Here is a 25,415-nt window from a genome sequence, read left to right as displayed (position 1 = left end):
GTGGCAGCTTGTAGTCTGTTGCTAAGAAACAACAGTCAGACTATTAAAATTACACTGTGACAGTCCCTAGGGCTAAACTCCTGACATAATATTATACGGTGGGAACACCCCATTTAAAGGTGTTTTCCCATCTCGGACATTTATGGCATATTCACAGGAGATGGCAAAAATGTCCGATAGATGCGGGTCCCACCTCTGGGACCGGCAACTCTGATCCCCGTCCTGTCGGGGTTGCTAGGCTCCGGCCACTAATTTACAAAGTGGCCAGGTTTTTCGTAAACAGCCGAGCGCGTTTTTGGCTACGCTGTTTCGGGAACTTCCACAGAAGTGAATGGGAGGTACGTAAATAGCGTAGCACAGCAATCTACGTTGTTTCCGCAACTCCAGAGCTACATCCATTCACTTCTATTGGATTTCCTTTAAACAGTGTTGCACTGTCTGTGTACAGAAAAGTTGGCCATTTTATCAGACAGCGGCCGTAGCCCAGCGACAGCTGCAGAAGGTAGGACGGGCATTAGGGATTCCCCTTTCTAGATAGGTGCTGGTCCTCGAGATGGGACTTGGTAAACATGGTAAATATCTCTTTAAGGCTTTAGTCACACATGTTATCGTCACAATTTTTTGGTGCGATTTCCAAAACATTGCAAGAAAATTAGGGTACAAAAAGTCAGAATACAGTCTACTGTTCTGAGTGATCATTTTAGGTTGGAGAGAGAATGACTATCACAATCTGAGAAATCCCTGCCGGCACAATCACTACTTTATCTCACATATCTCCAGTTCTGAGAAGCGTCTAAGACGTTCCCGCTCATACATGTGACGGATATTAGCAGCTCTTTGTATAAATGGTTCTTTTTATAAACAGATGACTGAAGGTCTAGCGTCCCTTTAAGGAGGCTAACCATGAAAGCAAGAGATAAGTTTCCCCATATGATTCATAACTGGGGGTGAACAGTAGGAGGCGGCGGTGAGACCGTTTCAGCTGCTGTGAAATTACGGGGGCAAACCCAGCAGGTCTCTACACGACAACTTCATGACTTACCTGAAAGTAATCAGTGATAAACGGACCGTGGTCACTTTTCAGCAAATGTCTGGAAAAACAAAAGACAATAACTGGGGGTCATATAGAAATATAGGGGCTTAGGCTGGCTATAGACGTAATAATACGATACAATGAGAATCAATGACAACCTTCAATAAGAATCATAATGTGCGTAGTGCCTCAACGATCTCCAAAGACCCAGTAAAAATTATTCAAAAAAATATAATTGTTGTAAAGTTTTTTAAATGTATAAATTTATAGGACGGACTAATGTGTTGAATTGTCATTTAAAGGGGGGCTTTATGCATTTGACAACAATTTTTTGGTAAAAGGGTCCCCCAATGATAAACTGATTACAGGTTAACCCTCAGCGATAACCTATAATTTGTGGGGCAGGTGTTCAATTCCTCTTCAGCACCCCCGCAGGTGAAATAAAGAATTACACAGTTATCATAGAAATCAATGAGCTGATTATTCAATACAGGGATGTTCCAGGTCCTCCAGACTAAGAGAGACTCTTTGTAGCCATTTTCCACTCTGGCTATTAAAATAGGGTACCCCCTCCATCATAATTATATTCCCTAAGAGGGCAACTTTACACGTTTTGTCTAAGGCAGACCCCTTTAAAGGTCATATGCTGTAAAAAAAAATAAAACGTTTTATACCAGCCTTATATAGGGGACTAGTGCTATTGCCCAAACAACCAATCGAACACTTGCTTGTATTTGCATGCAACTAGAATTTGATTGGCTGCTGTAGGCCACGCCTACATTTTTTTTCTCTGCACTAGTCATCAGAAATAGGGCTGTGTCTCTTTAAAGAAAAAGATGAGACGCTCCATCTAGATCTGTGCTGCTGGCCGGTGCGATTTCGTTATTTCTGAAAGAAAACAAAGACGCCACTGTCCCTGAATCTTCCTCCTTTGTTATCTTTCCGCTTTGCATTGAAACCCGGCACCAGCCGTGACCACAGGAACAGGATTTCACTACTTTACCAATATCTCCTCGAACTAAGAACGGTCTAATTGTTTACCCCTTAAAGGAAAATTCCACCTTAACACAAAAACGTGGTTAATATATGAGGCTATATAATATATACGGCGTCATTTATATAGACTAGTAGTGAAATCCCTGCATGGTTTTCGTACAGTATAGGGACATATTCACACGCTGTGATTATCACACTTTGGGATCGTGGCAGATAACAGTGCGATATCGCTCATTACCGCCACTAACGTTCATCTGGGGAGGGGGGGGGTGAGTAAAATCGTAGGTGTCAGATTTTTTACGATCAGCATGTGTCCATGCCATTTCATGCTACCCCTAACTCCATTGATGCAACGCGATTGCAAAGTGCGATAATCAAGACGAGTTAAATCGCCGTGTAGTCCTGGTCTTAAAGGGGTACTGTACTTCTAAATATCGATGGTAAATTTCTTTGAATATGCCATCAATGTGTGATCGGTGGGGGGTCTGGCTTAGGGTCAGACTGACCCACCAGAGAATCCTCCAATGGGCCCAGGCTCTGACAAGGTGGGTCCTCAGAATCACGTCCGCTGGTAAACCCAAGGAACCCAGTACATCGCTGGTCCAACCATGGGGACCCCCTACAATCACGAGAATGAAGGGGCTGCAGCTTTCAGTGGAGAGTTTTACCAGAAACAGCGCCACTCTCTTCCAAGGGCATTGTCTGGTATTGCAGCCTTGCCCAATTGAAAAACAAACCACTCAATACAGATCTATATTTCTCTTCATTTATCTGTTCCATTGTTTTTACACCGCATCCTCCTGCCATGTCTATGGGGCTCATGTTGTATGAAAACTGTCTCTAAGCAACAGTGGTCTTATTGCCCATAGCAACCAATCAGAGCTCATCTTTCTGAGAAGTCACTGATTGGTTGCTATGGGCAACAAGGACGTTTTTCTCTGGGACGGTCATGATACATGAGGCTTAGGGTCCATTCAGACGTTGTAGTTAAGCTGCGGTTAAAACCACATAAAAAAAAGCGATTACGAAAACTTCATGAGCTTTAACAGCGATTTGGTGCGTTTTTTTAATGCGGTTTTTAACTGCACCTCAACCGCAATGTCTGAATGGCTCTAATTGTATAGTGGGAAGTTTAATTAAAACTGATTAATTCCGTTCATATTAGCGGGCCGGCGTGTTGTTTAACATGAATAATTCTGAAACGTTTTGTCGCACTTTAAGTCACGGTGACAGGCGCAGTACGCTCGGGGCTTTACGGTCACATTCTGTCTGCTGAAGAGAATCTTTCTTGGCGGAGAGTCTGAAGATGATTGAACCCGTTTAGACAGGTCCAGATTCTACACAGACTCCTGGGACAAGCTGCAAACTCAATGCAAATGTGAAATATTAGGCCTTGTTTACACTCGCATCCAATCTGCGCTGCGCCATCCTAATCCCTTTCAACCAATCTCAAGTGGCAAGGGAGCTGATTTTTCAGCAGAAAAGCAATACACAACCATGGGGTCTTTGCAGCAAGGGGTCTTTTCTCTGTCCCCTGGGCTTTTTTTGTTATTCCCTTCTGCCCTCTGCCCCTCATCTCTAAGGCCAAGTTCCCACGTAGTGTAAACGCTGCGGAATTTCCGCAACGGAATTTTGTGCGGAAATTCTGCAGCATCAACAGTAGCAGTGGATGATATTTTGAAACTCTCATGACCACACTGCGGAAAAATAACGCAGCGTAAACGTTAATAAATTGACCTGCCGTGCGAAATATTCCACAACATGTCAATTTAGGCTGCGTTTTTGTCGATTTTCTGTTGCCGGTTTTCCCCCATTGAATTCAATGTGGATGCAAAACCCACAACATAGAGCCAAGCGTTGCGACTTTTGCGGCGTAATCACAAAACAAAACAAATAAAAATCATACTTACCCAGAACGCCCTCCTTCTTCCTGCAGTCAGGCCTCCTGGGATGCTGTTTCATCCCATGTGACCGCTGCAGCCAATCACAGGTGGCAGCATCACATGGCCTGAAACGGTAGAAGGCCAGACTACGCGCAAAGAAGAAGAGGAAGGGGGTAAGTATCGGCGTATTTTATTTTATTTTTCAAAAAAAAATTTCGCTCGAAAAACTGCTCCACAATGTGGTGCAATTTTTCGGACGGAAGGTGCTGCACGTTCCAGATCGGATACAGTGCTCGTGGGAACCCGACCTAAGGATCCTTTTACAGCGGCCAATTTTGGCCGTAAAAATGAGCGCCGATCAACGAGACAGCTTGTTGATCGGCGCTTGTTTGCTCCTGATCAGAAACGATTGGGGGCGAGCGATCATTACTACGATCGCTCGTCCCCATACATTTCCATCATGTTTACACAGGGAGATGTGCTGCCGACAACGATAATATTTTGAGCTGCGTAAACGATACAATCAGCCGATGAACTACCGTTTGCTCGTTCATCAGCTGATCGTCACCCTGTTTTCACAGGACAATGATCAGGAACGTATGCACGCTTTGCCCGATCATTGTCCCGTGTAAAAGGGTCTCAAGGCTCCTTTAATAGTTGAGGTGAGCTGCTGGGCCTCATAGCAACTGCTACCCCCTGGTAGTTACGCAAATGGCGGTGCACTAGATCCTGGTCACCCATTTGCCCCTTGTGGGTCCTGTCCTGTTGACAGGAGTGGCGATCACTGTAGTATCAGGTGCGTGGATCTCATGATCACTATTAAAAGTTTCCTTTAGTGGATTTTCTCTACATTTCACTGTACATTTTAAAATTGGAATTTCTTCTCTTGTCTACATTACTTATTGCTTTTTTCCCCACCCCCACACCTTCCTTCTTTCGTTCATTAACACTTTCCGCACCTACTTTCAGTTTTGCTCTTTTATATACCTGGACAGTCATAGTGATCCTGAGATGTTTTGCTAATACCAACTTTCATTTCCGGAATGATATTGAACTTCATAGAAATTAATCTTTAATATCAACAATAAAAATAACCAACAATTTAAAAAAGATATTTTCCTTGACACGTTGACTTGCAGACCATGAAATACTAAGGCCTCCCAGTCCGTGATTAGGGCTACGGCCCGCCGACAGTCACATGCATTTGCAGGCCATGCTCCCCGTATAAAGTATGAGAGCACGGTCCGTAAAATCAAGAAATAGGACATGTCCTATTTTTTGCCGATCCTTTCTACAACCCGGACAACTGTAAATATACGGGAGGGTGTCCGTGGACAATAGAAATGAATGGGTCCGTACTTTGAGCCGGAATTACGGTCCGTAATCGCGGATCAAAATTACGGCTGTGTGAATGGGGCCTTGGATGGTGTCTGTTACAATCTACGCTGTAAAGTGAGACCTTCTTGTTGTGCTATGGAATGGGAGGAGCTTTTAAGAACACATTAGCATCTATGTCTGGATACAATCAGTACTTTTGTTTTATAGTGAAGCTCCGCCCATGGCTCGAACAAGGAGTAGGCAGGGTAGTCACCAGTCTAGATATATGTAGGTTCCGCTATACGTTTTTTCACTTTTTTTGTGTAGGAGAACTGGAGACGGTCTCCAAGATGCTGTTGACAGATCTATTATTTAAAAAAAATAAAAAATGTCAACCCAAATCCGGAAAAGCTTACATTTTTAGCACTATCCACTTTCTCATTATGTAATTTATTTTGCAATTTATTATAGTATATGTTTGTTCTTGGAAATTTGTAAAATTTTTGCTTCAATTTTGCGCAACTGCCACAAAGCGAGCTCTTGTGCGTCCATCCTAACAGTTCAGCCTCAGACTAGTGATAATGCAGCAGGTGCGAGTGTGAGAAATGTCGGACGTGTGATGTTGTGGTCTCGTTTGTGGCGCTGACCTCGCTCACAGCTGTGTTCCTCCGCACCGTACCTGATGTTCTCGTTGAGGGAGTAAAGTTCGTTCGCTTGCAGGCCTCCTCCTTTGAACACATTGATGACGGCGTTCTGTACGCTGAGAAAGGAAACCACTAAATATTCAGTATGTGACATCTGTCCCGAAACAGCTGAGCAGCGTGAACGTAAAATGTGGTGACATATAAAAACAGGCAATAAAACACCATATAGAATGTTTGATAAGGAAAAAAAGAAAATATAGAAGCGATGACCTCATAGAATATCCCACCCCTCGATACAAAAAAATTAAAAACACAGTTCAGTAATTTTTTTAATATATCTGAGCCTGGGAAAGCGGAGTGACAATATCCTAGTATCCTAAGTGACAAGTCTGCCTAGTTAAGGATAGCGCTATACGCGACAAAAAAAAAAAACTTGCAACATGCAACCCAAATTCCAGCAAGTTTGGATTTTTTGCAACATTCGCGGCACAGTTGCGTTAGGTTGCATGTCGCAATGCGATCACACAGACAATCATTACCTGCGAAGTCACAAGCGGCATGACCATACAGGTAGTCACCCAGCTTTCCCAAAAACAGATAGTGTTTGACCACAATTTGTATAGAGGCAAAACTCAAAGATATATTAACAGGTTTTTTAATTCTTCATGGGAAACGCTCAATAGGGAAATGAACTCAATAATGTGTTAGAAAGGTATTTCCACCTGAATGCTAAATCCGCATTGCAACATAGGCAGCAGAAGAGGGGACATGAGGGGACATCAGACTTATCAGCCAGAGAGAACTTCCCATATCAATGTGCAACAAACTAGAATTTTATATTTCATTATAAGTTGAGGAAGCCGGGGTATACGTACTATAGAGGCAGTCAAGGCAGCTGCTGTGGGGCTCATTTAAAGGGGGACACCAGCGACAATTAGTCTCTTATGCAAAAGGAACGGTATCTGGCACCGTTATGGAGGAATCTGCGGTTGGCATAGTGTGGTGGCTTCTGTGGCAGGGTCATCAGTTGTTGGCACACTATTATGGAGGCATCTGCGGCTGGCACACTGTTAGAGGTGCAATGGCATTTACCCAATATTACGAGGTCATTTGTGCTTTGCTCGCTGTTATAAAGGTGTCTCTAACTGGTAAGTGTTATGAGGGCCATCTGTGGCTCGCACAATGTTATGGGGACATCAGTGGCTAGCACACAATTAGGCTGGATTCACACGAGGTCATTACGTCCGTAATTGACGGATGTATTTCGGCCGCAAGTCCCGGACCGAACACAGTGCAGGGAGCCGGGCTCCTAGCATCATAGTTATGTACGACGCTAGGAGTCCCTGCCTCGCTGCCAGACAACTGTCCCGTACTGTACAGTGTAATGGAGACATCAGTGGCTAGCACACAATTACGGAGACATCTGTGGCTAGTACAGTGTTATGGGGGCATCTGCGGCTGGTACACGGTTATTCGGGTATCTGTGGCTGGTACAGTGTTATGGAGACATCTGTGGTTGGTATAGTGTTACACGAGCATCTGTGGCTGGTACACTGTTATGGGGAAATCTGTAACTGGCACACTATTACAGAGGTATCTGCGGCTGCACAGTGTAATGGAGACATCTGTGACTGGCACACAATTACGGAGACATCTGTGGCGGGTACAGTGTTATTCGGGCATCTGTGGTTGGTACCAGAGCCGGCGTCAGCACCCGGCAAAACCAGGCAAGTTCCGGGGCACACTATCCTTGGGGGGGCCCACTCGGCCGCCGAGTGCTTTCGCTGCCGTTGTCACGGCATCACAGTCCATACATGGACAGTGATGTCAGGACGAGAGAAGTAGTCCCAGGCAGAGCGCTAGTGGCTCTGCTCCAGGACTCCGTCTCTGGGGAAGCCCCTAACATCACTATCCATATATGGACATCACTGTCCATATATTGAAAGTGATGTCAGAGGGAGAAAAGGAGTCCCAGGCAGAGTGCTACAAGCGGCTCTGTTCCGGGACTCCATCTCTGGGGAAGCCCCTGACATCACTGTCCATATATGGACAGTGATGTTCGGAGGAGAGAAGGAGTCCCAGGTAGAGCGCTAGTAGCGCTCTGCCCGGGACTTTGGCTCTGAGGTTGCCCCTGACATCACTAGCTGTATATGGACAGTGACATGAGGGGTTTCTCCTGAAGCGGAATCCCCAGCCAGAGCATCGGCAATGCTCTGGCTGGGGATTCCACTACTAGAGGGAACCCCAAAGGCGCTACCTACAGGGAGGGTGGCTGTGTGGCACTACCTGGGAGAAGGGGGCTGTGTGGCACTACCTGGGAGGAGGGGGGCTGTGGCACTATCTACAGATGGCACGAAATTTATGGGGATACAAATAGGGGTCTAATTTCTATATGGGGGCATAAACAGGGACTAACGTCTAAATGGGGGCACAAAGTGACATTTTCTGCCATTTTTGTGACGCCGTGAGTTGCCCCGCAAAGGGGCTTACTAAGTATGTGTCGTCCAAGGGCCTACATAAACCTGGAGCCGACCCTGTCTGTTGAAATGTTAAGGAGACATCTGTGGCTGGTACAGCGTTACACGGGCATTTGTTGCTGTTACAGTGTTATGGGGATATCTGTGGTTTGTACACTGTTATGGGGGGGGGACATCTGTAACTTGCACACTATTACAGAGGTATCTGTGGCTGGTACAGGGTTATGTTGGCATCATTGGCTGGCAGTGTTATAGAGGCATCTATGGCTTGATCACTTATGAGGGAACTATGAAACCTCTGACAAGCTGCATATTTGCCATGGCCTTCAAAGCATACCACATCCTGTATACCCATTGTGAATGTCCTGCTGGCATGGGCCCAAGGCTTCCCTTTTGACAGGCCCCACAATGTTTGCAAAAAGGGGAGTGGAGAACAGACATAATGATCAGGGGCCCAATGTGAAGGGGGAAGAAGCACTGTCTGGATATAGGGGTGTGATGGTATGAACATGCACCCCATTTTCATTGTTGTAGTGAGGCCCCGCAACTCCTATGTACACCCCTGGAAGGACGAATCAATTTCTACTGCTCCTGCAAGCAGCACAGAGGGGGACAGCAAATGTGTCACCACCGTCAATGTTGCTCAGATATCTGCACATACTTAAGAGAATGCAGCAGTCAATGGCGCCCAACTTCATCATCGGAGGCACTAGACCGCTGAGAAGAAGGGCACAGATACACGACAGAACACAACATTGCCCTCATAGCTTAATCTTGAAAAAAAAAAAAAGAAAACCAAAAAGATATTTTGCGGTCATCCAACTTTCCCAGCAGCAAATCTGCCACATCACATACCTAGGTAGATTGCAATGCAGGATTCTAGAAAAGCTGTGAGAGCTGTAACGGCGATATTATAGGTTGTCACCTAGATTTCCCGAAAAAAAAAGGTATAACGTAAAATTGGCTGAACAGAATTTTTTTATATTTGTGGTATTTTTATTTTTATTTTAAGGTGGAATGTTCTTATATTTATCTCGATGGCGGTTTTATTGCAGAAATCTTTATGTCACTTTACCTGTTCCACATTGCACTGGAATTGAGCTGCACAGTCTGCCTGCCGGCATAAAACCGCGGTAAGTCGCTGAGTGCCGGGGAGCTCATGAAGCGAGGACGAGGACGCCGGAATGACCCCATCTTGTTGATCTGCACCGTGAAGTACGGCAGCAGGGTCTGACTCCCAGTCATACGGGCAGGAGGATGAACGCCAGACGTGGCCTGTTATACAGTGGACGTGGTGAAAGGGATGTAGAGGAATGGACGTGGGAAAAGGAAAAACTGCGAAAAGAAAAATATAGTGTATAAAAATCATGAAGATAACGACAATAATAATAATAGAAGACAATGCCCCCCCACCTACAACATCCTTCCCCTTCATTATGTCCCTTGCAAACTTTCTTTACAAAAAAGTTGAAATAAAGAATTGACACAAAAACACAATGCGCTAGTAGAAAAACCAGCACCGATTTGTGGTAAAACAGCATGGTGGCATCGTTTTCAACTGCAGTACAGCCTGGCACTTCGGCTGAACTGCATACCTTCCAGAATTTGTGTGCCATTTTTATGCCTTATCCTAGGTTTGCCAAGAAAAAGCCACAAAAAGTGCCAAAAATGCCACCTTTGTAAAAGGACCGCCCCTTTGAGGACAGTTTCGTGAGACAATCCCAGTGTGTTCTTTTCCACTAGCGCCGAGTGTTTACAAAAAGAAAAAAAGGCGACTTTTACATAATCATGGCCAAAAGCGCATTTTTATATTGATCCAGTACAGTTGAAATACACTTAAGCAGACCTGTGTCTCCATGGTTACAGACTACAAACAAACCTTGTGTAGTCTGATACTGCAGCCCTTTCTGTCCCCCACTAAGGTGAAACATACATGTGAATATATTACATACACATCATGAAAATGTAGTTATATATGGTGTCCATTCAACAAAATGGGCGACCACTTTATATATGATATATATAATAAAATCGGCCCAAGTGGGGACCCGCCTCTACGATGTCCATCTAATAAGGCATATAGACAGGGGTTGTCAAATAAGGGCCTTGTATTTACTAGCCGAAAAAAATTAAATCATAAGAGCAGGAATTTGATTGGTTGCGATGAACAGAACCTCCTTTTTGATTGTACTGGATTTTATCGGAGGTCTCATTGGTCGATTATTTTTGGCAATTTTCCTAAAATTTTAAATAAAATTTACCAGCCGATTTCTTCCTCTTTTTTCATGAGATGATCTTGACCTTTTGCAGAGCCCATTGGGGGATGATATTCAGATTTTCTGTATCATGAACGAACATCAGTCTAAAATGGAAGTTTCCTAATAACCGCAGCCCTCCGCTCCCCCGGTGATCGCTTTGTGCGAAGTGCGTGTGAATTTCTACGGGCTGATCTGCGTGTGGTTGTGATGTTTTTGGAGAACTTCAAATGTCACTTTAGTCTTTGTTCATGACTTCCCTTAGTCACAGGTTGACTACAATTAACCCCTCAGTGACTGTTCTTCAAAAATACATTGCAATGCTATGGACGGCCCACAAGGGGGGATATTTAAGAGAAGGTGAAGCTCCGCATTGGTTATATAGTGAACAAATTAGAACATCCAGCACCTTAGTAATTTATCTTCATTATCTTTTTACTATTTTCACTTGTCCGTTTATTTCACTCAGTATGGAAAAATAAATCTCTTGCTGTTACATGGAAAATGTCAGCAAACTGCTGTTGACTGATCTTTTATTGTTATTATGTGCGCAATAATGTCTGGCCATATGTGATTGGCTTATTAAAGGGCTTCTCACTGAAAAATGATATATCTACTGTACATGTAACTGCGTCCAGGAGAATGAAGGGAGAGGTACGCTTGACTCCAATAGAGGTGAATGGAGAGAGACACACATATGCACTGCTACCTCTCCATTTATTTTCCATCTGGGTTCGATGGCCGACTCACCAGAAGGGACGAGGTTGGTGGACCCCCGCTCACAACATTAGTGTGGGACCCAGAGCTGGGGAATAACCCTTTAAAGGTTAAAGGGGTTGTCCATGACTAGAAAAACATAGCTGCTTTCATCTAAAACAGCGCCACACTTGTCCAGAGGTTGTATGTGGTATTGCAGCTCAGGCCGATTCACTTCAATGGAGCTAAGCTGCAATATCACAAACAATATATGGACTGATTGTGTATGGTATTTTTGGTGTATATGAAGAAAGCAGCCTTGTTTAAAGGGGTATTCTAGCCTAAAACATTTATCAACTATCAACTGGAAAGGTGACGAAGGTTAGTTCAGTGGGGGTCTGACCGCTGGTACCTCCTCCAATCACTAGAATGGGGGATCCTGGTCCCCTTACCCCCCCCCCCCCTCCAGCCGCTCAACAGCAGCAAGGAGGAGTTTCTATAGAGTGATAGTTTCATCATCCAAAGTCTATGGCACTGACCACTGACGTGCTGTGCTCGGCTGTTTCCGTCAGTGTGATGGACTTTGCAATTGCAGGATAGATTAGATTAGATTAGATTAGATTAGATTAGATTAGGATAGATAGATAGATAGATAGATTAGATAGATTAGATAGATTAGATAGATTAGATAGATTAGATAGATAGATCTCCCTCTTTACCTGGGCATCAAAAGTAACATTCACTCCATCTGAATCATCTTGTACTGCGTGAATTTAATTAACGGGTAAAAATTTTCTTCAATTAAAAAACAGGATTAAATTTCCCAATTAATGATCCTTCCCTTTACCTAAGACAATATTGTCAGTATGTCAGAGTACAAAGAAGCTCTGTCATTATAAAGTGCTCCTCCCGACCACAAATGCCACGCATAGTAGACAGAGCGATCGCTGTAAGGACATTGGAAGTGCGACACAATCGGACATTTTTATCTGTAATCAAAATTTTGCACAAAATATCTTTGGTGGTTGTGCAATTCTGATATTATCCTCTATGGGGTGCAAAAGTCACAGCGGGAGCCGGGGTGTGGAAATATTGCACCAAACTGCAAATTTTTGGGATCATCGAGTCATAGTCACACGGACCTGTTACCAGACTAAAAACGTCCCGCGAAGACTCTTCAGGCTATTTTCTGACTATTGGATATATGTAAAGTAGTGATCATGAGGTCAGGGATTTTTCTGGATTTTCTCTCAGTCCTACCATTGAAGAATAATGATCTATTTCGAGCCTGAAATGGCTGATAACATTGGACAATAGACTGCATTCAACTGCACAGCAAATAAAATAGACCTCAGGCTTTAGTTTGCCATAGACAAGTTCCCCAATAGCCGCCATCGAGAGAACAAATTTGATAAAATTGGATTTTTCCTTTATTTTCTCTGAAGATAAGCGGCATCAGATGTGTGAGATAGACGCTTATCCCTTCTTTTGAAATCATGAGCAATAATGAACTTTCAATTCTAAAACATTGGCCTTTAATCTGTGGCTCTCCAGCTGTGGCAAAACAACAACCTCCAGCAAGCTCTATCAAGGCACGCTGACGGTTGTGTGCTGAAACAGCTGGAGAGCCACAGGTTGGAGATTCCAGCTATAAAGTTAGGCCCTGTTCACACAGAATTTTTTTGCAGGCGGAAAAATCAGCAATTTTGTGGCAGATTCTGACCTGCCTGCACGCGGTTTGCTGCATTTTTTTCAGCGTTTTTTGGCAGCGGTCATTGAGCGCCGCGGGCAAAAAACTCAGGGAAAACCGCTTTCTCAGTGAGTGTTTTTTACCACTCACGGGGAAAAAAAACGCCTCCACCTCCCATTGAAATCAATGGAAGGCGTTTTCGGATGTGTTTTTGCGCGATTTCCGACGTGGTTTCTGCGTAAAAAAACTCAGTGTGAGCTCCTCCTTACTGAAACGTCTATCAAGATGAGGAGGAGGCTTAAGGCTTCAGACCCCCCCCCCCCAAACGTGACTTTTCCTCTATAAAGAATGCACACAAAAAGTCACGAGCGCATATACTGTATATATATATATAAAAACTTATAGATTGTCATCATTGCACATTTTTGAAGAATTTGGAGTTATTGATTAGCTTTTATACTGGTCAATGATTAACCACGGAGACGAGCGGTGATCTATAAACCGACTCTTAACAATAAGAAAGGTCAGAGGTTAGAGATATAAAACGATCGTATAGGAGCGGCAGCTACTGTACATAGCTGAATGTATAACATATTATGTAATGATAAACGAGTGTGACCGCTGCTTCATGCCTCAGGTAACGTGTCACTAGCTCAGACGAGCCAACTTTACAATTTAAAAAATTAAATACTTTAAATTCAAAAAGTTGGGCCTTGGTTGTCATTGGAAACCATAAAAATAAAGAAGTCTATACACATAAACAATTCCTACTTGTTAGAAAGGTCCCTAGACAAAAAGCTGATCACAAAGTGTCCCCCTGCTGGGACCCCCAGCGATCGGCTGTAATCTGTGAAAATACCTGGCAGTAAGTGTTCAATTTCTCTGCAGCGCCACCACAGGGGAAATTAAGCATTACACAGTGTCCATTCATATTAACAGGTTGTCTGTGTAATACAGGACAGGACTCCAGAGGAAGAGACGCTCTTTATAACCACTCTTCACTCTGGCCAAGAGATGAGGATCCTGAACATAGGACCCCCCTCTATTAACCTACAAGTTCCCTAATAGGGTATATGAAATGGATTTTCTGAACTTGACAACCCCTTTAAGCTCCTGGGCCCCAATGCAAAATTTGGAAACGGGCTCCCCAACTATTACACTTCATTTGTAGTGCAGATCTCAAATGGGGCAGAGGGACTTTTTGAGACTTCTCAGAACTCAGATGTGTCTGTAACCTCTGCACCAGCTATGGTGATGCCCCTGGATACCCCAACAAGAAGCTCAGATGGGACTACATAGCCCACTGATCTCCACACAAAACACAACTCCACAAGCCTTAAATGCCGCAACACAGCCAGGACACCGGAAATACAAGGGCGCGCATAGAAAAAAAGATTGCCCCTCTGGCTGCTAAGGGGTCGGTGGAGAGGGGATTCTCACTACAGGTTGATGCCATCGACCTGTGGTGTTTATAGAAGAGAGGAGGTCCCATAACAAAGATCAAGATCAGCCCTTTGTTTTTGCCACCAAGGACCGAAAGGTCCAGTGGTTTTTTTTCCGACTTCAACACCCTTTTTATTACGCGGGCCGATTCCTAACCCCCTTGATTTCTAACTATGTAGTTCTCTGGTGAGGAAAGTTTTATACAGGTTCTCCCAATCCAGTAGAAAAGGAGATGAGACCAACAATGGCTGGGCCCCCTCTCTCCAGCCGCTTGGTCTGTCTCTATGGCACATATGCCATTGCCTTCGACCTTTAATATGGGCATTGTGAACAAGCAAAGGTCTCCCCCTATCCACAGACACCACAATGTACTGTTAGGAACAAGAGTAGGGAAAGCCGCCCATATCTACTACAAGTAATGGTGGCATGAAACTTTTTGCTATAGGGCCTCTTTTTTCTAAGAACCTCCTGGTCAAAATCACTACAAAAACCATATAATGCCTGAAAACCAATACACAGGAATTACATATTATTTTCCATTGGAGACCAAAGAACCTGCCGATTACCGATGTAGTCGAGCTGGCTTTGTTATTGGACATGGCTCATTGTTTTATAATGTAGTTTTACATAGGACAGTTCTCTCTCATTCTGTGCTCAAAAAATTCAGCTCTGCTACATCTGTAAATATCTTCATCATGTGGTTGCCGGTAAATCTGATTTCTAGTTACTCTTCTTCGTGAGAACCATTATATTCTAATAAGATGACCTGCGGTTTTATTTGTGTTGGCTCTGCCCGCCATAAGACATTCTTCAGCTCCTTCCTCTTTGCATACAATATGGCGTCCAGAAACAATGGGGGTCATAGTCTGACTCAAGTGATTCCGCTCGGATTCCTCAAACACTGATCATAATATTCAGTTTGGCCACACACGTTTTAAGATATGCAAAGTATCACTGGGGTCATTCTGATTCCTGGACCTAAGATGGACTAAGTGGATCTAAGAGAGTTCATGAGGAACATGCAGGGTGACCACCATATCTTCTACCATGGCTGGACCCAGATGGCTTCTACCATGGGACTTTCCCAGCAGATGTAGGACAGGTCTTGGCGGACCAGGGCAGGTTTCCACCATATTGAGACTTGAGGTGGGCAATTGGGTTGTTTTAACTTTGCACATACAGTGGTGTTCATACTATAAAGACAACTTATTCAGCTGCTATGGGGCTCATAAGAAGAGGGTGCCCAGCTTGTTCCCCTTCGCTATAGGCTAAATAATCCCACTATCCACAAGCAGTTCAACTAAGCAAGCGAGGGGGATACAGTCATGCCAGCCTACTTTCTTACAATGCATAGGAAGAGCGAGGTGGGCACAAGTTCTGGGCCCCAGTGTCCCAGGATGGCTGGTTCTAATAGCATGAACCAGCAGAGGACCCAATTTTGTTTTTTGCTATGGGGCATCCTCAACTTTATGTACGCCCCTGTGTATGTACTCTAAAATGTTGTATCCTCAACCCTCATAAAAATTAAAAAAAAATAAAACTAAATGCAATACAAGAATGTGCAAACATAGTAAATAATAGGGGATAATTCTTCCGTAACAAATTCAAACATGTGCACCAAGTGCTACTCAAACTGTGACTGCCAAATCTACTCCAGTGGCAGCAGAGTCGGACTGGCCCACCAGACTGCCAGGGGATCCTCCGGGGGGCCCATGATCTGCCAGAACAATGGAGTGGACGCCTGTTTGTTCTGTATAGATAGAGGGTGGCCCTCAGACTGGGATTCCTTGGGTTCACCAAGGGAAATTATTCTGACACTGAATGGCAGCCATCAGTGCGACACAATGCATGGGGTTATCATGTGACATTTTTGTCCAAGACGCCATCTTGCCTAAACCACCAATGAATAAAAAAAGGATTATCAGATAACTTCTGAAGCTTCAATAGGACCCGTCCTCTCTCCTGATAGGTCTGTTTTAGTAAATACTTGTAGTCCACATTCAGGAGCATCTTTAATTAGAACTCTGGTATGTGCTCTCCCTCTGTTATTCCTCCTGGAAATGTATGAATAAATTGACAACTGGGTGTTCCCATTCGCCTTGTCAATAGTGAGCTTCCCAATGCACTCTGACATTGTCCAATCAGTGCCAAACTTTGTAGGGACACGCCCTATTGTCAAGGGGAATGGTAACAGCCAGTTGTCAATTTTTTGAATACATTTCCAGGAGGAAGAACAGAGGAACGGCAAAATGCATTTACTAAAATAGACATGTCAGTAGAGCTGACAGGTCCTCTTGTCTGGTACGATGATGTCACTTATGACAATTTGGGCCCATGTCCACCCTCAGCCTGCCCCGGATAACAATATAGCAGGCAGTTCTGCATCATACCCGCTTTGCCAAGTGACTTTCACAAAATGTTTTCACTTTTTATGTAACGACCTCATGTGGTAACTCCGGTCTATGAACTTTAGACTGATATTAACAAATAAGTCTGCGGTTCTGTTTACCGGATCACAATGGGATCCCGCACAGTTGGGGAAGGGGTGGAGAACACGTGATGATTCGGGTCAGAGTTGGGCGACCTTTAATTTTCCCATCCTCCTTTTTTCCCTAATTTGTGAAAAATCATAACGGACGCCAGACGCCAGTGCAACCTTTGTTACATTGACCTACATAGAACTGAATCCTACACTGAGGCCTGGTATTGCCTGTCAAATACAACAGGACCAAAGGTCCCAGCATGTCGCCAACTGCTCGTCTACCGGGCTGATGAACAAAATTTACATATATAAGACTTGAATATATAGATATGACCACAATGGCCGTCTGTAAAGCTCTCATTAGTACTGTCACCCAGCTTCCCTGGCATCCTGAAAAGCTAATTTTGCCCAGTTATTCAGTAATATTTTCACTGCTTTCATATTGCTCCATAGCTAGATATATTTGCCTTTCAGGGTTCTAAAAAGTTGGGTGACAATCCTAATTAGAGGTGTAAATGTGGCCATATTGATTCTCATCCAATAGGTGAATAGGATTTGTAAGAACTTGTCCTTGAGTTGTCCTCTACTGACAAAAATTCCATGTGTCTTAGTTGCATCTGTTTCTGGGAAAGCTGTGTGATGACCAATATGGCTGCCATTAGAGGTCCCACTTTTCCAGAGTCCTGAATGACACAATTTGCTGTGATATAGAAGCCGGGTAGGAATTGGCCAGATTGATGGTCACTCAGCTTTCTGAGAAATCTTAACCCAGTGAGGTATTAGATACGCTGGCTTCGCGCCTCACTGAACTTATGGTCTTAAAGGGGTTTTCCATAACCATTATTTATGATTTATCCACAAGATACATGATAAATATCTGATCGATGGGGGTCCAACCGCTGGGACCTCCACCGATCAGGAGAATGGGCTTACCTTGCCAATCCTGGGAGACTCATAGGAATGGAGCGGTACTGCGCATGCTCGACCACCGCTCCATTCATTTCTATGGAGCTGCAGAAGATAGCGTTCGGCAGCCCCATAGAAATGAATAGAGCGGTGGCTGAGCATGCGCACTATCGCTCCATTCCGATGGGGCTCCCAGGAACGGCAGGGTAAGCCCATTCTCCTGATCGGTGGGGGCCCCACCGATCAGATATTTATCACCTATCCTGTGCATAAATCATAAATAATGGTTATGGGAAAACCCTTTAAAGGGCAATTCCACCTGAAATTGCCTTTCATCCTGGGTGACGTCTACTCTTGCCCTCTACCCTCCCCCCACTTTCTCTTGGTCCCGGTACCCCTCTTCTTCAATATTATACATCCAGACAATAACCTTTCCCCACCCTTCGGTATGACAGATATGAAAAAGTCTGAGATTCTACACGTGAATGTGAATTACTATGGGGCCACATGTAGACACACAGAGCTGCACTTCTACTTCTTTACACCCAATGTCTGCGTTACTTAACCCCTTCAGTACTGGTGTAAGTACCACTTTGCGACCACCCAACGTAAATATACGTCAGCAGAGAAGGGTCCACTATCATATCAATGTACATTTACATACGCTACGTATCACGTTTTATTTAAAAGTCGTGTACCTGCTTTAGTGATACGAAAAATGTGCACAAGGATGCGGTCCGGCGCAAGCCCTCTCCGAAAGTAGAAAGATCCCCAGTAAACATTCCCTAAACCTCTGAGCCAGATGGCCCTGCCTCTGATCCATGGACTCCCTTGGCTTAGGGAGAGCCATCTTGCTCCTGACTGCCACCCCAGTATCCACCAGGAGCCAAAGTCGAGATATCGGCTCCCCTAGAAGCAGCTGGGGCCACCCCCATAGACCTCTAGACGGGACATTCCATTTGGGCACCGCACCCTAAAAAGATCCTTGTGACAAACAACACGGAAAGTGAACAAAATATAAATACATAGAGATGCGCACCGTGTCATGACGGCCTGGACATCCGAACGGAAGTATAAAAGTTCTTCAATATTCATCCTAGCCAGAAACCTCAGACAAATATATATATATATACACACGATAAGTATCACATTGCCCAGGGCATAACTAGAAAATGCTGGGCGCCATACCAAACTTTTGAATGCCACCCTGAGCATTTACCAGCTCCATGTAGATGCTATGGGGAGGGCAGACTTGCCGGTCGAGTTTCAATAAATAAAACGCAACTTCTGCAAAATCTTCCGGCATGATCCGATAAATTCTCATAGCATGCCGGGACAATGGTGCCGCACACATATAAGCAGAAGTTGCAGGATGGGGACATGGGAGACATCAAATCCAATACCAGACCCTGTTGTTCAGCATCAGGACCCAGTGAGCGCCAGCGACTGGTAAAGGACCTGATGTGGTAGAGGAGTATGTGGGTCCCTGGACTAAGGGGCCTGGTCACAACCGCTGTGACCTCTATGGTTACGGCACTGCATGTTGCCATTAACCATATTAGGCTGTGAAAGTGACAGCTTAATCCTTGCACTGTAGCAGGAAGTTGTGTTCGGGCCAGTGCTATAGTGACTTCTGACATCATCACTGACATCACAGGTTTCCTAAGACCTCATACAGAGCCGTATGCGCTCTGCCATATGGTGCCTTTCCAAACACGGGTTTCACAGTTTCCACATAAGAGAGACAGCCATAGGACTCATAACACTGTCTGTCAGTCACAGTGTAGCTATAACAGTGACAGTCCCAGTGCCCCATAACAGTGGCAGTCCCAGTGCCCCATAACAGTGGCAGTCCCAGTGCCCCATAACAGTGATAGTCCCAGTGCCCCATAAAAGTGACAGCTACAGTGGCTCATAACACAGACAGCCATAGTTTCCCTATAACTATAACAGTGACAGACCCGGTTCCCCATAAGAGTGACAACCACAGTGCCTCATAACAGTGACAGCCACAGTGCCCCATAACAGTGCCAGTCACAGTGCCCCTATTACAGTGCCAGGCACAGTGCCCCATAGCAGTGCCAGGCACAGTGACCCCATAGCAGTACCAGGTACAGTACAGTAATATCCTTAGAACAGTGACAGCCACAGTGAACATAAAACTCTCCCACACTCTACCAGTAGGGAGTCTTTCACAGATCTGCCAGTACAATGCCAGGAATATCTATGTAATGTTGTCCATAGTTTATCATATTGGTGGCAGCTCAGCTGTACCAGAAGCAGAAACAGCGGAATAGTTTTTATGACTTGGCAGAAGAAGGTGAATTAGAATTACCCAGGATTGATTTTTATAGGGGTCAGGGCTCTTTAAGAAAATTACTATATAAAGCGTTCCATGCACTTCTATACACCAGAAAGTACTATCTTAGTATTGGGAGCCCAGGTAGTCCCCCCCCCCCCAGGTAGTCCCCCCCCCCACAGGTAGTCGTCCCCCCCCCCCCCCACACAGGTAGTCCCCACAGGTTAATATCTTCTATAATGACTCTCCAGGAGTGCTAGTTATCATTTGTTTTCACAGTCCGTCAGTTCCTCTTTCTCAGGTTCCCGTGTGAAATTACTCATCCATAAAATCATTTTTTAGAGAATAAACACCTATGAAACACATACCAGCCCCGCTACACACGCAAAAGTATCCGAGACACGTGACCTGCACGCAGCGGATACACCGGGGACCCTCGATAAGAAGCATCATTACGACACCAATTCCAGGTCCTTTAAATAAGACAAGATACACACCACACTTACCTACTCGCCCGCAATGTCCTGGAGACTCCCTGAAAAGGGGAGACCTTTCAAACTTCAGGAAGAGCAGGTTTTTCTCCCGGATTACGAGTGACGCCGCCGGTAGTTCAGTTATGGTTGTGTCGGTACAAACGCTGATCCCCGCTGCCATCACTAAACCACCAATGGCGTCATGACAGCAAGAAGCCCTAGCCAAATGAAGGGGCATGTGGCTGCCAACGGTATGTACTATAGCTGGCCCTGTTATGTGGCCACTGTGGTTGTTACTATTATGGGGGGGCTGGGACTTGCACTGATATAGGGGCTCACTATTATGTGTCCCTGTGGGTGTCACTTATGGGTGCACTGTGACCGATCCTGTTATGGGTGCTCACTATAGTGTGGGCCCTGTGGATGTGACTATTATGGGGGAACTGTGACTGGCTCAGATATAGGTGCTCACTATTATGTGTCCCTGTGGGTGTCACTTATGGGTGCACTGTGACCGATCCTGTTATGGGTGCTCACTATTATGTGGGCCCTGTGGATGTGACTATTATGGGGGCACTGTGACTGGCTCTGATATAGGTGCTCACTATTATGTGGCCCTGTGGGTGTGACTATTATGGGGGCACTGTGGCTAGTGTTATGTGTTTTCTGGGAAACAGCAGTTATGTGCACTTGTCATAATTCCTGGGCATAAGTTTGGGAGGCATTTTCGGGGCATGGTATATATTAATAGGCAGGGCATAAGTCTGAATATTTTAAGTGCGGGATCTCCCTGAATTAATTTCTCAAAAGTAGGCAAGTATATTATATACTGGTGTACCGCCACCAAATGAGGTCCAGCCATTGTAATAAAAAGAAGAGGTGTCGTGCGCCATTTTGTTTTACAAATGATCCCGATAGTGTAATAATAAATATATCAGGCATATGGGATCCGAGGACGGTGGTCAGAGCTATGTTATGTGGCCTACGTAGAGTGGACGCCATCAATGCCTAATGCCACTGAACTTAAAAATTCAGCAATTACCCAAACACCCCCCAAACCCCCATTTCACAAAGTCCAGGAAGCTGAGATACGGAGAACTGTCGTCACACTGTATCGCTGCTATAGATGACCTTGTGACTGCAAATAGATCCTCATATCTCAGCTTCCGGGACCCTCGTGAGTGTATAATGAGGGGAAGATTGATATCAGGCGCTAGTATCACAATCTGAACCTGAATATATAACTGGAATCACATGCAGAAGTTGTTCAGAAATGACTTCTGGCATCGGATGTTTTACAACAGTCTCACTTTGTGGCTGCATAGGCAAAATACAGGATGCCATAAATGGCGCTGGTATTTTGTGGTAGGATTAGCCGGGCTTGTGATAATAAGCATTAAGGACTAGATGAAGCCTTCTGTGTGTATTACACGACTGTCCTACACCTCATAAGTCATTGCAAATCGCGCAAGACCGTGGGCAACATTTCCATTGGCTTCCGAAGAAATCTTCATGACTCAAACAGCTAAAAAGTGGATGCCCCGTGTGTCAAATAATAACCCTTCAGAAAGTGGGGGGAAGCAAATTCCCCAGCAGGATCAATAACAGTAGAACGCAGTCACCATTTTTTGGAAGCCTGTATTCCGTGAAAGGTAGTTGTGATACAGGCTTCCATAAACAGCGCCAGTACGCTGCTGGTAGTCTTGCAGGTTTGTTTGAGAATCACTACACTTATAAAAGGATTGAATCCGATATTAGAGATTTGCCCGCAGTGCGATTCCTTAATACAACCTTTTTGGCCGTACAACAGACCGTACAAACAGCTGCGAAGCCCCAATAAACTTACCCAAACACACCACTAACCCCTAAATATCCAAAATAAAAACACCTCTGCTTGCAAGAAGGATGCTGAAGCAGAACAAGACAAACTCACCAATTTATATAAATTATTGTACAGATGTAGCAGAGCTGGATTGGTTATTTAACTCTTATCGGAGGCTGCATTGTTTGTGCAGTAGGCTGTAGGTTAACCTGCAGTTCTATGTAAGACTACAGGTAACGCATATCATAATATCACAATCAGCTGTGCCAAATAACAAACTCGGCACTAGTACATCTTACAAACTGAGCTTTTTTGATATTCTAGACTCCACTAGATCTGACAAACTCAGCTCTGCTACATCTGACAAACTCAGCTCTGCTACATCTGACAAACTCAGCCCTGCTACATCTGACAAACTCAGCTCTGCTACATCTGACAAACTCAGCTCTGCTACATCTGACAAACTCAGCTCTGCTACATCTGACAAACTCAGCTCTGCTACATCTGACAAACTCAGCTCTGCTACATCTGACAAACTCAGCTTTTTTTATGATGACATTCTAGACTCCGCTACATCTGAAAAACTCAGCTTTGCTTACATCTGACAAACTCAGCACTGCTACATCTGACAAACTCAGCTCTGCTACACCTGACAAACTGAGCTTTTTTATGATGACATTCTAGACCCAACTACATCTGACAAACTCAGCTCTGCTACATCTGACAAACTCAGCACTGCTACATCTGACAAACTCGGCTCTGCTACATCTGACAAACTCGGCACTGCTACATCTGACAAACTCGGCTCTGCTACATCTGACAAACACGGCTCTGCTACATCTGACAAACTCAGATGTACATGAGTATACATCATTGCTTTGCAAAAGCCAAGAAAACATTGCATTATGTATGTAGGAAGCATTGCCGCACAGTGATCCATCAGTACTCACCCAGAGATGCTGCCTCCTGCTCCCACCCTGGGAAGATGCTCATGAAGACCCCTGACACTGCACTGCCAGGGGGTCTGCGCCTCTCATCATCCTCCCTGCAGGAATGTCACACTTTAGTGCAGCTCCAGCCCTGTGTGATCTCTTCTTCTCCACCCATTGAACACATCTCTCCACCCCCAGTCTGCGACTATTAACCCCGTCATCTGCTCACTTTGTAGCTATCTCAGGATGTTTACATCTGGTGACCTTTTCTGAGGAGGTGCCCTGCTCTTGCTATATTTGTAATGTTATTGCTGCCATCCAGGGCAGGGAGGGCACCAGACGTGGCCATTGGGGGCACCAGTAAACTTAGACCTGATCTTAAAGAAGGGGCATAAATCATGCATGGGAGACTCTTGTATTGCTTGTAGCTCACATGGCTTCTATGTTTTATTTATTACAGGCCGCTGCAGAATGCCCATCTCCCTATGCCCTCACCAATCTGGCCCGAGTTCTCCCATTCAATCGCTGTACGAATATTGTGCCCCCCTCCAACCTGTTCCATTGTCATTAGGTCCATAAAATGCCCCCCTGCTGTAGATTAGAGGAGACATTACAGAGTATCACGCTTTTATAGCCACGTAACTCCAAGGTGACTTATAATAATTGTAATCATTTACAATAGTTGGTACAGTATTCCTTATTACAGCTCGGAAGCTGCAGAACCTCTTTTTAAAGGGTAAGCAGGAGCTACATATCAATCATTCATTAAATAACATGAATTTTAAAAATGAAATTTACAGCAGCAGAGGTGTCTATAACAATGCCCCCAACCACAAATACCCCCTATAACAATGCCAGCCCCCATTTTGTACCAGCTACAAATGCCCATTAGAAGTGTCAGCCACAATGCCCCCGTAACAGTACCAGCTAAAAAATTCCATGATAAAATGTCAGCCATAGTGCTTCCCAAACAGGGCCTGACACAATGCCCTCATTTAGTGCCAGCCACAGTGCCCCAATATAGTGCCACCCACTGTGTCCCCATACATTGCTAGCCACAATGCCCCCAAACAGGTCCTGCCAAAATGCCCTCATATTACTATCTACTGTGTCCCCATACAGGCAAAATGATCCCCCAAACAGTGTATATATATATATATTGTTAGAAACTATAAGAAAGAGATTGTATTGACTACTTGCAATTTTCCCGTTACTATACTAGGATTTCTTGGGTATTAAAGGGGTATTCCCAAAATCATAGATTATCACCTATACACAGGATAGGTGATCATTTTATGATCGCTGGGGGTCCCACTGCTGGGACCCCAATCGATCATGAGAATAGGGATCTCGAACCCCCAGATCCTCCTTACTACCAAAGCGGGGAGGAGCTTGAATGGAGTTGACGGTCCAGCATGTGCCCGTCACTCCATTCACGATCTATGAGAATGACGGAAACAGCTAAACGATGTCCTCGGTTGTTTTCGTAATTCCCCTAGACGTTGAATAGAGTAGTCTGCCGTCGGTCATTGCAAACAATCATTTACGTAAAATTATAACATTATGGTCAGTCGAAAATTGTGAAAATTACCCATTTCGTCGACTTTCACCTTAAGGCCCTGTTCACACAGTTTTTTTGCAGGCAGAAAAATCTGCCTCAAAATTCCAGTAGGAATTTGTGTCCGCATCAAAATCAGCGTCAAAAAAACGTGTAAACTGGGCGCATGTTAGACGCATTGTCCTATGGAAACCACCCACATTTTACATTCAGAAACGTCAGAAGCTAGTTTTTTTACTTACATTTTTGTCTTCGGGACCCGGGGGCAAGCAATCCATTTTCTACTCTATTCTGGACTCTGGAATGAGCTCTCCGGGAGATGTAAGACTTCAGTGACCTCACGCTGTCATTTACCAGCATACACCTGGCACCGAACCTTAAATAGCTTGTGCCCTCAAGTCATAGGTGGGTCAAAAGTTCAGAAGCCCCCCTTGAATAAAGTAAACGTTCCCCCATCAGGACTGATCTTGGTTGTGGTTCTGGCTGCTCCTCCTGGCAGACTACACAAT

At 44.7% G+C, this 25,415-nt stretch overlaps 1 protein-coding gene across 3 annotated transcripts in view; it reads right to left on the bottom strand.

Moving 5' to 3' along the window:
- PRR5L (proline rich 5 like) overlaps nucleotides 1-23,511 on the bottom strand; it is a 44,127-nt gene extending 20,616 nt beyond the window's left edge. The window contains exons 1-5 of one of the 3 annotated variants that reach the window (XM_075838021.1): nucleotides 23,367-23,511; nucleotides 9,426-9,685; nucleotides 9,206-9,275; nucleotides 5,909-6,005; nucleotides 1,043-1,091 (exon numbers count right to left, since the gene is read on the bottom strand). In XM_075838021.1, the coding sequence (XP_075694136.1) occupies nucleotides 1,043-1,091; nucleotides 5,909-6,005; nucleotides 9,206-9,275; nucleotides 9,426-9,685; nucleotides 23,367-23,409 (519 nt within the window). In that variant the 5' untranslated portion in view covers nucleotides 23,410-23,511. Of the gene's footprint in view, nucleotides 1-1,042; nucleotides 1,092-5,908; nucleotides 6,006-9,205; nucleotides 9,276-9,425; nucleotides 9,686-10,611; nucleotides 10,675-23,366 lie in introns of those variants that run through there. The other 2 variants (XM_075838023.1, XM_075838024.1) reach the window with 2 other exon arrangements.
- Between the last annotated feature and the right edge of the window lie 1,904 nt (nucleotides 23,512-25,415).

This window comes from Rhinoderma darwinii, chromosome 9, assembly GCF_050947455.1.
Source record: "Rhinoderma darwinii isolate aRhiDar2 chromosome 9, aRhiDar2.hap1, whole genome shotgun sequence".
NCBI classification, from domain to species: Eukaryota; Metazoa; Chordata; class Amphibia; order Anura; family Rhinodermatidae; genus Rhinoderma; species Rhinoderma darwinii.
The sequence above is the reverse complement of the archived record's forward strand: the minus strand, read 5'-3'. Positions and strand labels throughout refer to the sequence as shown.